Below are 15,899 nucleotides of genomic sequence, written 5' to 3'. Positions count from 1 at the left end.
GTATACTCACAATAAAAAATCAACATCATTTATTTTATCGCAAAATATTTTTTCGCATAAATAATTACATAAAAACAAGTACATATATAAGTTATACTAAAAATATAAGATTTTGTTTAATGTTCTGGTGAAATAATTAAAAAGATAATTGATTTGACTACACATATTAAAAATTAAACCAAAAATATAAAGTAAATTTTTCTGTACAAGACAAGTTTAAAAAATAATTAGTTTTGAATAAAAAATTAATTTATTTAATATTTTATTCTACGTAATAGTTGGATTGTCAGTTGGCTCGCTACATCGAAGAACACGTTTCTTTACCACATCAGCAGATACGGTCTTTAAGTCGTAAGCCAAACCGATATAAGCGAAAAAGTCAATAAAAGTTTTGGTCAAATTGAATTTATAATTTCCAAGTTCCGCCGTTTTATAATCCCAAGGAAAGGCATGATGATAGTTATGCCAGCCTTCACCAAACGCTAACAAAGAAACTCCAATATTTTCAGTAGAGCTGACAGATCTGGATAAAATAAATGTTCGTAAGTATCAACAGAATATCAAATATACTGTAATGTATTATACAATATATAAACAATTTTACTAATTTTATATTAAAGTGAATATAATATAATGTGAATGTAATATAATGTGCATATGAATGTGCATTTGATAATTAATACGTACTTGTCGTATGGTCTCGTACCCCATATGTGAGCCACGGAATTCACCGACCAAGTGATATTTAAATTTATGCAATATCTACAGATTGCAAAATGCCATGAATACCATAAACTCTCATTCCATGCCCACCAAGGCACTAACGTTGGTATAATAAAAGCACAGAGCGGCATTAAATACTTGTACCACCTAAGGAAAAAATGTGAATATAAAATAATTAAATTACATGTCTAATCACATCTTGTTCTGGCTTTTGGCAGAAACAAACTGTGCCTGTCGTACTTTTTTTGAAATACTACAAGTGGATCTTGCATGAGATCACTGCAATCGATCGTGGCGCCTTTAATAACGATATCAGGATGCTTGCGAATTAAAAGCCAACCGATATGCGAGAAGAAAAATCCTCTGCGCGCATTGTATGGATCCGCGTCGGTATCGGTGAACTTATGATGCACGCGATGGTCCCTGGCCCATTGGTAAATATCATCCTGATAAAACGTATTACATTGATAATAGATAATATCATCAAGTATAAAATTTTATTAAAAAAAACAAAATGTAGGATTTTCATCTTTAGTCTATTTTATCGTACAAGGTCGGATCACTAGTGATCGACCAATTCCTGTTCGTGCAAGTTTCTTTGAGTCTTTCGATAATTATAAATTATATTACATGTTATTATTTTCCAAAATAAAGTTTCAATATTTATTCTAGAAAGTTGAAAACATGTTGAAAATATGGTGAATGTTTAGAGATTTTTTTTAACCATTCTGAATAAAACAGACGGATTTTAGTGATCCATGTTTGGACGGATGAGGCATCAAATTATATCGTGTACTGTAAGGATTAAATGTGTCTTCTATGCAACACTTTGACGAATCGAACAAAGTTGACGCTAAACTTACTTGAAAAGCGATGGTCTGGAAAATCATGAGAATAAGTCTCATGGGCCATTTTGCCTTGTAAGATCGATGGGACCATAATCTATGAGAGCCAGCGGTAGTGCCTATAATCGCAGCGATACCAAGAGCAACAACTATAAATTATAGATATGTTATGGTTTGATAAATGCTATGAAGCTTACGTAATCTAGCAAAGAAACAAATAAATGATACGTACACCATAGAATTGACCAATATTTAGCATACAAACAAGCCATGTATATTCCGTAAATGGTAGCAAGATGAATATAGGTAAAAATAATAACATTTTTCCAAACGATTTCCCATTTATAATCAGTTTTTTTGTATGATTCTTTCATCAGTGCTTTATCATTTATTGACTTTCCGGTTATTGCAGAAATTTTAGATAAGCTCAATGCTATATGTAACATGCTATTAAATATATGTTATAAATATCTTTGTAAAGCATAACTTTAATCATTAACTATGTAACAGTTATTTTGCAGTATTATATCAGAAAAGATAGCATAATGAAAAAGATAAAATAATTACTGCATAGTATATAATAATAATGAAGTGATAACAAAAGATTATAACTCTAAGAAGTTATAATCTTTTTTTTACCATTTCATTATCATTATATAATAGTTTACAATAATTATTTTATAATACTTCTTTATTACACTATCTTTTAAAGATAATATGCATTGTAATATAACTATAAAAGAGTAGGTATACATGTGTTATAAAAACATTTATATTTTACGTCAGAATTTTCAAAATCAAAGATATCTTATTTAAAAATGCATATTTTTTACATCTAATTATTGTGAATACTAATTTATAATATTGCATAACTCACTTTGCGTATAAATACCGCTTCAAAGTAAAAAATATCGGTTCCTCCTCAAGAGATTGTAATACGTTTTTTGTAAACTAAATTAAAGGATATCTTAATTAATATCTATTTTATTTATTAATAATATAAATATCGTTATTTTATAGTATGCTTAATAAATTGCAGCAACAATGTATTATTACATATGTATAGCTGAATTAAAATATAAATTACGAAATAATAATTGCAAAGTAATGTATATCAAGCAGAAATAAAATTACATACCTTTTGATAAGAATTATATTACAATTTGATGCCTCTACGATCAAAGATTTTTTGGTTGTTTTATTCACATCGAAAAAATATCTCTAAATTTTTCTGAAACAAAAATAGTTAAATACAATAATTAACAAATTTTATAATAATATGGATATCATATAATTATCTCCCAAAAATGTCAATTGCATTACTACAATTATGGTTACGTCATGGTTACGTCACAGTGCAAATGTCCCTTTTATCATAATGTAATATCATGATGATGTGCGAATGTAATATGTGTTATTTTATTATGATAATCTCACAGTGATTATGATAATCTCATATTTTCTTTTCGACTATTGTGACTTTATTGTGATGTGAATGTGATAACCTTTTTACATAATATATCCGTAATATCACATACGCAGTAATATCAGAAATATTATATATTACATATTTTTTCATCGTATTTTTTCATAATAAATTTAAATTTTTTTATTTAAATTTTTTGATTTTAAATTTAAATTTAAAATTGTATTATGAAAAAACTAAAAGAAAAAAATAATGTAAATTAAAATCTGATTTAGGAAACTACGTACATTTAAAACTACGTACATTTAAAACGACATGATGTTATCAATAATATAGTCACTATTATTAATTTAAATTTAAAAAACCGCCACACCTGTATATATATGTATATATTTAAATTTATATGTTATAATGAAAAAATCCCGTCATTTAAAAATATATATAAGTCTGCTTTATTGTTTCATTATTACTGTATAATGATTTTTTTTTGAGTGATTAAAAATATATAGAGTGCGAGCGTGGCATGGTAGACAGACACTAATCTATTATGTTAGGTTCTGGGTTTGATCTCAGTAAAAACCAAAATATTTACGCTTGTGTTTCCTCTCGGAAAAGACCGACAACCTCCCGAGAGTCCCAAGAGTACCCTTGCCCATAGAAACATCTCTCGAAAATTCGCCCTTCGGAACCGGCATTAAAACTGTAAGTCTCAAATGCTTGTGCAATTCAATCAATGTGTGCACAAGAATAATGACATAAATATGAGAAAGGTGTAACACAGGCCAAATGCCTAACGTAAAAAAAAAGTAGAAGAAAAGTATTATAATGTACATGAATGATAATTTTTACACATTTTTGTAAAATGTGAGTAACGTATAATTACAACACCTTTATGAAAGTAAATAACGTATACGTTTTTTATTATCATAAGTATAAGTATCAATTGAAATATTTCGAATTTTATTTCTTCATTTCATGCAGCATATTGAAATCAGCATTTACAAATACTGTTGTTATCTTACTTCGGCGACACTCTTACTCGCACGTCAGCGATGTGCACTCTGCGCATCACACCGGAAAACGAACACTGAAAAAAATGTATGTAATTTTACATGGAAATTACATGTATGTGACTAGAAAATGACTTAAATATGACGGAAAATTTTCTTTTTGAGAAAATTTCCAGTCATATACATGTAACTTCCATGTAAAATTACATGCATTTTTTTCAATGAACGAACGTCCGGGACCTATTATAAAAATTATATAGATATTGTAAAAACGTTAGCTAAACTTATAGGTAAACGTTTTATTATTTTAAATGGTTCTTTTACAGTAAAAAGAAATGTTTTATACTAGTTTCGTAAACGTTTAATTAATCGTTACATTTAATGATTCCTACACGGACACTTATAATGTGTATTAAAAACGTTTACTTATAATCGTTATTCAACATTACGGAAAAATGTTTTTTTAACATTTTTTCAACGTTTTTATTTTACTTGGAAAGTAGCAGAGTGACATTATAATTAATGACGCCTTTATGATATTTTATTGACATTACAGATATCATTGAAACGTTATTAAGAAATCACAAAATTATATGTACACACACATAATTTTATAAGTAATGTTTAATTTATTATAACTTTTTTAGTTTATCATAATATTATATAATAGTTATTGTTATTGACAATCAGTATTATTTTCTAATTAATATCATATGGAATAATTTTTTAAATAACATTAAAAATATCAATTGAATAAATTTTTTTAAAATATTTTAATTTTTCCCAATAAATACATATATATATATATATATAAACATTACATAAATATCACAGAAATATTATAATATTATAGTGTTCCGTGATATATCTCAGTAATATTCCTATGATTCTTTTTTGCGGACATTGTAATGTTATTATGACATTTTAATAATATTTTAACGACATTTCTGCTAGATCATATTGTAATATTGCAATAAAAAATGATATTGCTGTGATATAACTATAATATTATATGTGTGGATTATTATAGAGGTATATTAACATGCTAGATAACTAAATAATCCACTATCGATCAATTGTAATTGTTATACGATTTATGTGTGTGTGTGTGTGTGTGTGTGTGTGTTTGAGAATAAATATTATTAATATGAATGTATAATTATATATTACACTTATACTAAGGATGAAGAGGATACTCGAATGACCAAATTGTCGGGACATTGCAAATCGATATAAATCTTCGAATTTACAGAACGGAATAAAGCAAAATTAGGAGACGTTGCAATTGACTTCATACTAAAATCGAAAAAAAGTTAAAAACTTACATTTTTTTCAACACATAGAGCTGTTATCTGACGTAGATATTTTCTTAATACAAAAATTTTATAACTCAAATGAACAAAACGACGGTTCAGTACCCAACTTTTTACGTGCATAAACGATACTGAGTTTATGAAACTAAGATTAAAAGCTTAAGATATTTTTCCGGCTACAATCGCGTTACAAAGTTAATCGCGAACAAACCTAGGAATATGTCTCTCCGCGCGTGCTCACTGAAAAGAAATTTTTTAAGCAAGCGGTACACACTAAAGTCATTCTAGTAAGAATCAAGACGTAAATAGTTCTCTTCGTAATTGATACCGCCAAGTTTTAGTTTGTCAATGTTAGATAAATGAATAGATGAGAGCAATTTTTATAGATATAATACTATGTTTTTCAAAATTTTTCGCTTCAGTCCGAATTAATTATCTTAAAATAATTATCGTCAGTCTAATTTTCCATTATTGTATATTTATATTAGGTGTTGGAATTAATTCGTAGCGTTTTTAATGAAAGAATGTTATTTATTTCACATGAGCATTAAAAAATACATTAATGAAAGTACTTCCCATCACTTGTAAAACGCTACGAATTAATTCCAACACCTAATACATAAAACTATATATTCATAGAATATAATAATTCATAGAATATATAATTGTATATAAAATATGTTAATTTTACATATAATTATATGTATAATTTTATATAATTTTGTATAATTACATATAATTATATATAAAACATTTTTTTCCGGAAAGAGTTAGCATACTGCAGTTAGAATGCCTCTCCATAATTCGCAAATCGCAAAACATAGTTCGCAAATGCTGACACAGATTAGCGATCACCATATGCAAGATGAAAACCAACCGCATATAATGAAAAAAACAAATGCAAATTTTCATTCTGCGTTTGCGTTTGCGAATTATGTTTTGCGATTTGCGAATTATGTAGAGTAAGACACCTCTTTACTGTCTCGCCGGTCGGCGTGCACGGAGAATTCCATCAAATCACAAACTGCTCTAATTTAGAAACGACATCGCTCGACTTCCCATTTTTTTTTTTTTTAATAAGGTTCTCAGAATCGAATTAAAGTTTCTGCCGCCCCTAAACAGTGAATTTTTGCCGCCCCCCTTCAACAAGCACTAAAAAAACCTGCACATTTGAATGCATATATTTTACATTTTTACACACTTTTACGCACTTTTCGCAAGGTAAACTCATTAATTAAACAATTATGAGTATAATCTGTTTCGACAGTAAGCTCTGCTTCAATGCATAATAATACTAAGGTATTTAAACGCTTGTTGCTCTGGATACTTTTATAGTTTTTCACTTGTCGTAGTACTGGGAAAGACACTTACACCCGAACAATTTGACACTATTATACAAAGCAAAATTCGAAATGCAATATTTACGTTTGGATAAAAAATAAGAAATTCTCGTAAAGCATTTTGCGCAATTCCGACGCTGACATTTCTTTTGTATTTAGTGTTCGCAAATGTGCACTAAGATGCCGACATTCAATATCTAGAGTCAATTCTAGATCGTCGGGGTAACTGCGTTGCAGATTAAGAGCTTCTTGCGTGATTACAATTGGGCTTAGTGCGTGTGACTTTGTTAGAAAGCCGAATTTATTTTAAATTAATATAATAGATGCTTTGGTTTTTCAATTCAGCTAGAAGTGAATCTACAATTACATAAAATATAATGATCGCTATCATTTAATGGATTTTCATCGTCGTTATTTTGCTGATAATTATACGGTATCTTTCGTTTTCGACTTGAAATATCATGATTATATTCTTTTATTTCACACTTCTCAATGACTTCTTTTTCATAAAAATTAAAATCTAATCTCATCGAGAAATTTCATTAATGATTCGTACAATTCAACTACAGTACACAGATTTGAATCTGCAAACTGTTTTATTTACTGCATTAAAAAGATTAAGAACGATTAAGAAGAAATCTTCCAGACGATTAGGAAACAATTTTCTAAGCAATTAAGACTTTGAAGACCTGATGCTTCAGAACGTATTACGGATTTTTCGCACTTATCTTCGAAAATAGTATGCAATGCAGATAATATTGCATTCCAGGATAAACACAAACTTTTGCGTGCGAGCATCGTGCCGTGCTGATCATTTGGTCTGAGAAAAACTATTGGATTACTTCTAATCTAGATGTTAAAATTTTTCATCTGTAAGTTGATGCTGAGAAAAAATTATATAATTCTTGTATAGACGCAAAAAAACGCACAGCCGCTGGGCAATATTCCGCAGCATTTGTGCCTACAAGATGAAGAGAATGCGCTGAGTATGGAATAAATTCAGCAAGGGAATTTATTGTTTTAATTGAAGTCTTGTACATATATTCCTGATATATCGCTGGCATTATATAACTGCTTCCGACAGTTTTTAACATTTAAATCAAACTCTTTAAGAATACGAGTATTAGTTAAGGCATTGAAAAATTCTTCAGATTTGTGGCCACAATTTAAAATAAATTTAATGAATCGTTCTTTCAAAATTCCTTTCGTTAAATAGCGCAAAATAAATATCAATTGATCGACATGAAATATATCAGGAGTTGAATCAGCGCTCATTAAATAATATTTTGCCTCTTTTACTTCCTTTATAATTTTTTAAATAGTCCTGGCATAATTTCAATAAATTCATCATAAATTATCAATGAAAGATAACATATCCAGCAAACATTATTTCGAAGTATTTATGTAACACTTACAGAATGTTTGCTGTTTTAGTAAATAGGGTAATACTCTCCTTTGTAATAAATAAAAATTTCGCAAATAGAGATACACATTTATATAAGTTGAAGAATACAAAAACAATACTCATGCCAAATATCAAGTTCTTTAAAGTCATCTTATTGATAACTTTTCTTAATATCTAAAATATATAATAATATGCACAATAATACATTAAAAAATATTAAAACTTAAAACGATTTTTATGTAGTCCATTTTAATTTATTGAACTAATTTGTGAATAATATTAATTTATATGATATTTAAAATACATTGTTGGGTTTATATATTCTTATTGACTTTTCTTTATAATAAAAAAATTGTAAATTATTTTTATTTCAAAAAGTAGCTAAAATATATACAAAAATTATTAGAGGAAATGTTATGTTATACCATTGAAAAACTCTACGGGATAGGTTTTCATATTTGATGTAGGCTCTATGGAACAAGTGTCCAAATTACTTTGTTTTATTTGCAGCAGGTATTCGAGTTTTCTCAAAATATTATTTCGAATGAAAATTAATGGCAACAGAATTCAACGAAAAAAAAGAATCGAGCTTCGGCAATTTCGAAAATATTTTTTTTTCTCGATCCAATTTCTCTTTGGAGAGTTTTCTGTACTTCGCTCCACTTAATTTTTCACGAACATTACTCATTGTAATCTAATACATGAGTTATTATAAGTATAAAATATTTACAATTTTAAAAAAACATAAATAAAATATATAATTATAGCAAATTTCTACTTACCCATACAGTTATCACTCGTTCAATGTATTCAAATATATTATATTTACTATACAAAACACAAAAATGCATAGACCAATGGATCGAGAATATAAATGTAAATACAGGATATTATGAGATATACGAAAATGTATTGACGAAGCGATCTAGTGTTACTAACGAGCCTAATGGCAGTAATCATAATATAAAGACAAGATACGCCTATGCGCAAGATGTAATCACGTGACAGTCGAAACAAGTACAACTTAATATGGCTGTTTTCCCCTTTCTACTCACAACGCTTTAACCTTTTCATCCTTGTTGTTTATTAAAATTGCAAATTATTTCGACTTCAATCGAGTTATTTTCAATATAGTCTTAATTCAACATTGTTATAAACCAAAAATATGTACATAATATTACAAGTATACTATTATAATTTTTAATATTCATATTTATTATTCCGTGTAATATACTGCGACTTTTATCAAGAATCAAAGTAGTTACAGTTAAAAGCGATTCATAAGAATAAATAAAACTTCATTAACTTCCTAATCCGTAAGGTCATTTATGTCAGATTGATAATGAAATATTTTATAGATAAAGTACTTATCAAAAAGAAATGAGATACATAAAAGTGATATAATATATATGTGATATAAATATATTACACTAATATATTTAGTTTTAATTATTTCATACAAATAATCTATGATTATAAAAATTTTAATTAATTTTATTAATTTCGTAATAATAATTAAAAAATTACAATATGGACGGAATAATTAAAAAATTACAATATGGATATGTTGTTGCAATCTTCTGTTTTAATATATGTATTTATTAATATAATAATTATTTTTTTTAAAGCCTGTAAAGTAAAGAGAATAATAAAAAATGCCAAGCTTATTATTATGCAATTACACTGTCCGACACGGACAGACCACAAATGGAACCAAATGATTCTTATAGATTTTTTTTTTTTTTTTAACGAATCTATGAATGAAATTGCTCTATCACGTTAGGGAAAATTAAACAGATACCAAAAATGACATTTTTTGAGATAAAATATCTAAAAAATCTGATAGAGCAATTTTATTTACGAATTCGTTTTCAACAACCAAAAAATCTATAAAAATCACATAATCCCGTTGATGATCTAGAAAAAAAGTTTAAATTTGTCGTACAGTATTATCAAATATTAAAGAAATGTTACAGTCTAAAAAAATTAATGAGATCTTAGATCTATATTGTTATATTAACAAATACATAAATTATTTTAACTGCGTCCATTTGTCGTTAATTAATCTAAAAAACTCTCTATTGCAAGATAACTTTTTACCACTTTTATTATTCAATTCAAGCTGGATATGGCACAGCATTCCATAAAGGATGGCTTCCATCACCCTTTTTCATCACGACGATCTTCACGAGCTCCTGCGACGGTTCTTTGAGATCATACGCCCATCCGATTTTTGCAAAAAAATTGATGAAATCTGTGGTTGTAGAATTGCATAACTCGGAAGTCTTATAATCCCATGGAAAGACATGATGATAATTGTGCGATCCTTCACCGGCCGCAACAAAGCTAACCCATTGATTCTCCGTCGGATTTATGTGCCTGCCATTTAAAAAATGGAATAAAATTATTCTTAGGTGATAAAAATAGCAAAAGCTATTCTATTTCTCTAGATTTCTTTTGATTAAATTTATATATGAAAATAATTTTGATATTAATTATATGCTTACGCATCATACGGCCTTGAACCCCAAATATGAGCCACACTATTGACGCACCATATGAAATTTAAAAGGAGAACATAACGAAGAATAACCTGTGACACGAAAGCTCTATACCAAGTCTCATTCCATCCATACACAGGCAACATTACCGGAAGCAGAAAAGTGAAGATAACTTTTAATATCAAGAAATATCTACAAAAAAAGCAGAAATGAATTACGACATATAATTTTTATTACAGTTTTATATGTATTGAGTAAAAAAATTTTTGTAAAAAAATTTTCTAAAGTTGAGAAAATTCTAAATATAGTATTTTTAACCTTTAATACGATGATTATGTACGTTACACAATAATTTTTCGATCCTTTACTACCTACATATGATGGGTTATTCGTGTCCCAGATTAATTTTCATCGTATTAATAAATATATGAAAATTATTAAATGATTCTTACATATATTTTAACATTTTTAGAGAGTATTTGTAAGATCGTATATATAAAAAATTGTTATAAATATTAATATTATAACTGATAATTTGAGGCTCCTAGTTATTTGAAGAAATGTAAGTGTCAAATAAGAAGTGTAGGTGTCAAATAACAGCGATATCACGCGTTTTCTCGACTTTGAATTCAACTTTTGTGTGTGTCTTTGTCACGTAATTTTAGTTATCGAATTCCTCGCCTCAAAAACTGTAAGAAATAATCGATTTTACTTTGCACAAGCATAGAAATGGTTAACCTTTTTGTAACATCCTTCTTTTTTTTTGTCTTTTTCGGAGTAAAACCACTTCGCATAATTAATTCTTTACACAAACTTACTTGACACTGAATGCAGCAATAGGATCAGCCATTATGTCACTCATATCGACATGACGACCCTTTCGAATCACATCTGGATGTTTCTTCATCATCAACCAACCTACATGGGAGAAAAAGAATCCTCGGTTACTATTATGCGGATCCGCATCCGTATCCGTATATTTGTGATGCACTCGATGATCTCGCACCCATTCGAAAATATCATTCTAAAAGAATACAAGAAAAATTCTTCTATCTTGCAACGCATAAAACGAAATTATATTATAAACATTTATCCACCATGCCTGTTGAAGCATATAAAACGACAAGTATAATTCTAAGCTGCCATTTTGCCTTATAAGCTTTATGGGTCCATAAACGATGAGCACCGGCAGTAACGCCTATTCCTCCTATTACAATCATGCCATATACTTGAAACAAAAAAAGTTGGCGCAATTAGAATATTATTAGGTGTTGGAATTAATTCGTAGCGTTTTACAAGTGATGGGAAGTACTTTCATTAATGTATTTTTTAATGCTCATGTGAAATAAATAACATTCTTTCATTAAAAAACGCTACGAATTAATTCCAACACCTAATAGAAATGCTTTAAAATTGTGAATAATAATCCGTATTTCATAAGAGCACTATGTAAGTAGCATTGATTTGACAATTTAAGATAATTTATGACACAATCGATATTGTACAATAGAAATGAGAAATTTTAAACAGCAATTTACTAATCTATTGTTAAGCTTCTATTGCGTGTTCTCTTTAAGTCAATTGGCTTTCAATCAGCTCTCGTTAATGTCAGAAAGCATTAAAAATGACTGTGGTGTTTTATAAATATGCAATCGATTTTAATTAAATTGTTATTATAAATTTTACTGTTTTATTATGTAGTTTTTCTAAAAAGTCAAAGAACTAAATTAACAAAAGAATTTTACAAAAAATACTTACTCCAAGCGGTCGTCTTCAGATTTTCGAAAAATTTAAAAGTAAAAAAGACATATACGAAGAATAAGTGGAGAAGACTAATAGTTATGATGTTTATCCATTTCAGCTCCATCTTATACCAGCCTTCACTTCTTGTATAATTCTCGCTTCTGTTTTGCATGTCATTTTCATCATTTTCATCTATTGTCTCTTCAATAATCGAAGACTCCTCGTTTTGAAAATTTTTTTCCGTAAGTATTTTTGAATCTATGCTTAAAACATTTGGCGCCATCTTTATTTTCGGATTATTGAATCGAGAATCCACAAAATCTGCTTCACGCTATTAACAATTAAATAGCAGGTTATTATCTTTGATTTTTACCAATGAAGAATTGATTAAATTACGATTAAATTTACTGTTCATAAAAAATAAATACATTGTAATTCTAGTTAATAAAACATAGTATCCAAAATAATTTGTTCTTCTACATTCATAATTTTTTATAATATGTATTCTATCCCTTCAAACTGCCCAAATGATGGTTTGTTTGTACTTACAATTTAACTAATATCTTTAATGAATTAGTTATTATCCATAAATTACCAATTGAGCAATTATTGTAGCTTATTGAAATAATTAATTGTAAATTTAAAATAAATTTAGAATTTTACTTTCTAATATCACACATTAGCAAATAAAATTTTAATTTAAAAAGAAAAGGTTAAATATTTATGTCCTTTGAACACATTTATACAATTTATACAATTTATATTTGTGGGAAATATTTATATTGTAATAATTATATGTAATAATTTGCACATTTTAGATAAACACCCACAGATTTTATAAGAAAATTGTATTTATTTGTAAAATATTATAATTCGCAATAAAGATAAAACACTTATACCGTTTATCCAACTTTGATTGGTAGTTCTTAATTATATATTCGAATCATGGCAACTGAATTGTTTTTTCAGGTTGCAATCTTATGCATTTTTATAAATTGTACTGTCAGCACATTCATTTAAAACACTTGAATGCGCATTTGTGCTAATTAACGCAAATAATTATATGAATATACGGTAACCTAATACTCTCTTATTTTTAGCATCTTAATATGATATTATATTATTAATAATAATACAAAAGACACTTATTTCTGTAATTATTGTAAATTATAGTGAAAAGTCACGATTTAGTTTTACATACGAGAAGAATTAAGTTTTTTAATTATTTTAACAATTAAGTTAGTTTAATTATTTTATATCGTAATTACGTGCTTAAGTTGATAGAGCAATGAGGCAAAATTGCTAGATTGTATATAAAAAATACTTCAAAACATTATAGCGCGCGCGCGTGTGTGTGTGTGTGTGTGTATACTAGAGAGGTATATTATACTAGAGAAGTATATTATACTAGAGAGTATATATACTAGAGATATACTATACTAGAGAAGGATTTTTTAATCTGTAGGCAGTTAGAAAAATACTTGTTTGGAAAAATTGATAAAATATATTCACTTTAGGATTCCCTTAAAACGTCACGAACCAATCAGAGTATATTAACATCTCAAGATATTACTTAAGACGATCTTGAAATACGAACGGACTATAAATATCGGCTATAATTATTAGTAAATTATTGCAATTATTGTTATAATTATTATACAAAATTGAAATTTTTTTTTATTAATAAGAAAAAGACAATATTTATAGAATTTTTTAATTTTTTTTTTTATCCTATGTAACATACCATATATCTTTTAATAGATCAAGATTTGTTTAAATTTGACATAGTGAAACTTGATCTATTAAAAAACTGCGTACAATAAAAATAAAGTATTCTACAAGCCTTTCTTTTCTTGTTAATGAGTTGTGTACAAATTTTAATATTTCTATTTTTGGCTATTCTTCTTTTTCTATGAGACCACTATTAATGACCCAAATGGGCGGCTGATTGAAATAATTTAAAGTTATTCAAGTACGAAGGCTTATCTATTCCTATTTATCTTCGAAGATTACGAATTGATATGGCTTTCCAAAAGAAATTAATGCTTAGTACGTATTCGGTCATATAATAGTACACTACATGAATCGTGTATTAGAGATCACTATAAAAAATTATTTACAAAAAGTATTAAGTTAAAAAGAAAAACTAATATTAACTTTTGTTATGAATAATTTGTCAAAAAATTAGGACTCTCAAATTTAAAAAACAATAATTAGAAACAAACAGCTGAGTCGCGATAAATAAAATAAAATGATTGACACAATTAAAATTAATAACGTTTTAGTTTAATTTTGAGTCATCTTCAACAGTTTTAAAATAATATTCTTCAACGCACACGAAGAATTAGATCTTCAAATTGAATAAGTGTCACAGTTGGTAAGCCGATTGAATAATTCATACCTTCACTATTATATACATTTATATATAGATAAATCTTGAATTGCCGAAAAATAAGAAAGCAATATTAATCAAAATTATATTTATTTAAATTTATATACAAAAAAATTACATAAATAAATATGTAGTAAAAACTCTCAATAAATAAATTCAAATATACAATATAATAGACAAGAGGCTAAGAGCAATAGCGGGTTATTAGTTACTATCATTTAATAATTCTTAAAATTACATAACAGACGTTTCGATCTCACAAGATCATTTTTAATGCTAAATAAATAAATTCTAATAACGAATTAAAATATTTACTTAAGAACGTTTAACAAAAAAGACGCATACTAATTGAAATTAACTGACGCAGACATAAATTTTACAATTACATGGATTTATACGCTTATATACTTTAGAAATCTGATTCTAATCCTAATTGAAATATTTCGTTTGGATAATTTCATTAAAATTTGAAGTAAAGGCATGTGTGGAAATTAAAATTCTGTCTTATAAAATTAAAAAAGCCCCTTGTCTATTATATATTTAATGAATTTATTTAATTGAGGGTCTTTACTACAAATTAATAGTATCAAATTATAAATTGATTTTTTATTAGTTTTAAAAATTAGTATTTTTTTTATACAAATCTTGTGTATATTTATAGATTTTAATCTTTACAGTTCTGTATCTTAATAAATATCAGATTATTGTATTTCTTAAAATTATAATACATACATTTAACAGTGCACAGTTTGATAAAAAGTTTTTTTTCAAAAAATTCAATATTTTAAAAACATACAAAGATTTACTTCCGAAATGGTTTTTAAAAAATTTTCTTATAATTTTTCTTGACTAAATTACAATATTGAAGCTAAACCTGCATTGCTAAATAACTAACAAATTGGGTAAAAAATCATCACAAAAAAATTTAACTTTTAAATTGTGTAGAATTAAATTTAAAAACGATCAAAAATTTGTTAAAGTACAAAAGCTTCGAACTTCAAAATATTCTTTAATTTTTTTACGATGGTATTTCATCGAATTTTAATGTTGGTTGCGAGCTATGCAGGTTTAACTTCAAAATGACGCGTAAGTCAGTCAAGAAAAATCATAAGAAATTTTTTAAAAAAGCATTTTGGAAGTAAATATTTGTATTGTTTTTAAAAAATATTGAACTTTTTGAAAAAAAAATTTTTATCAAACG

At 27.0% G+C, this 15,899-nt stretch overlaps 2 protein-coding genes across 2 annotated transcripts; both read right to left on the bottom strand.

Annotated features, from left to right (window-relative positions):
• Window positions 1-12: 12 nt before the first annotated feature.
• Window positions 13-5,480, bottom strand: LOC105145993 (acyl-CoA Delta-9 desaturase-like). Its single transcript, XM_011055966.2, has 8 exons — window positions 5,330-5,480; window positions 2,707-2,799; window positions 2,446-2,519; window positions 1,801-2,015; window positions 1,587-1,717; window positions 964-1,169; window positions 688-870; window positions 13-523 (listed from the first exon to the last, which is right to left on the bottom strand). The coding sequence occupies exons 4-8, from the start codon at window positions 2,012-2,014 to the stop codon at window positions 268-270; spliced, it is 990 nt and encodes a 329-aa protein (XP_011054268.1). The 5' UTR covers window position 2,015; window positions 2,446-2,519; window positions 2,707-2,799; window positions 5,330-5,480; the 3' UTR covers window positions 13-267.
• A 4,157-nt stretch (window positions 5,481-9,637) lies between these two features.
• LOC105146002 (acyl-CoA Delta-9 desaturase) lies at window positions 9,638-15,892 on the bottom strand. Its single transcript, XM_087413338.1, has 5 exons — window positions 12,322-15,892; window positions 11,661-11,791; window positions 11,382-11,587; window positions 10,570-10,755; window positions 9,638-10,441 (listed from the first exon to the last, which is right to left on the bottom strand). The coding sequence occupies exons 1-5, from the start codon at window positions 12,587-12,589 to the stop codon at window positions 10,180-10,182; spliced, it is 1,053 nt and encodes a 350-aa protein (XP_087269464.1). The 5' UTR covers window positions 12,590-15,892; the 3' UTR covers window positions 9,638-10,179.
• Window positions 15,893-15,899: the final 7 nt, after the last annotated feature.

The sequence above is a fragment of the Acromyrmex echinatior genome, chromosome 14 (genome assembly GCF_024713525.1).
Source record: "Acromyrmex echinatior isolate Ae372 chromosome 14, ASM2471352v2, whole genome shotgun sequence".
Taxonomy (NCBI): Eukaryota; Metazoa; Arthropoda; class Insecta; order Hymenoptera; family Formicidae; genus Acromyrmex; species Acromyrmex echinatior.
The sequence above is the reverse complement of the archived record's forward strand: the minus strand, read 5'-3'. Positions and strand labels throughout refer to the sequence as shown.

Excerpts from the sequence above, each read along its gene's own strand:
- LOC105146002 (XM_087413338.1), bottom strand. The coding sequence starts at position 12,589 with ATGGCGCCAAATGTTTTAAGCATAGATTCAAAAATACTTACGGAAAAA. Across the intron at positions 10,756-11,381 it reads ATTGCTGCATTCAGTGTCAA|ATATTTCTTGATATTAAAAG; the intron begins GTAAGTTTGTGT and ends CTTTTTTTGTAG. Across the intron at positions 10,442-10,569 it reads GGTTCAAGGCCGTATGATGC|GCACATAAATCCGACGGAGA; the intron begins GTAAGCATATAA and ends TTTAAATGGCAG.
- LOC105145993 (XM_011055966.2), bottom strand. The coding sequence starts at position 2,014 with ATGTTACATATAGCATTGAGCTTATCTAAAATTTCTGCAATAACCGGA. Across the intron at positions 1,718-1,800 it reads ATATTGGTCAATTCTATGGT|TTGTTGCTCTTGGTATCGCT; the intron begins GTACGTATCATT and ends TATAATTTATAG. Across the intron at positions 524-687 it reads GGTACGAGACCATACGACAA|ATCTGTCAGCTCTACTGAAA; the intron begins GTACGTATTAAT and ends TATTTTATCCAG.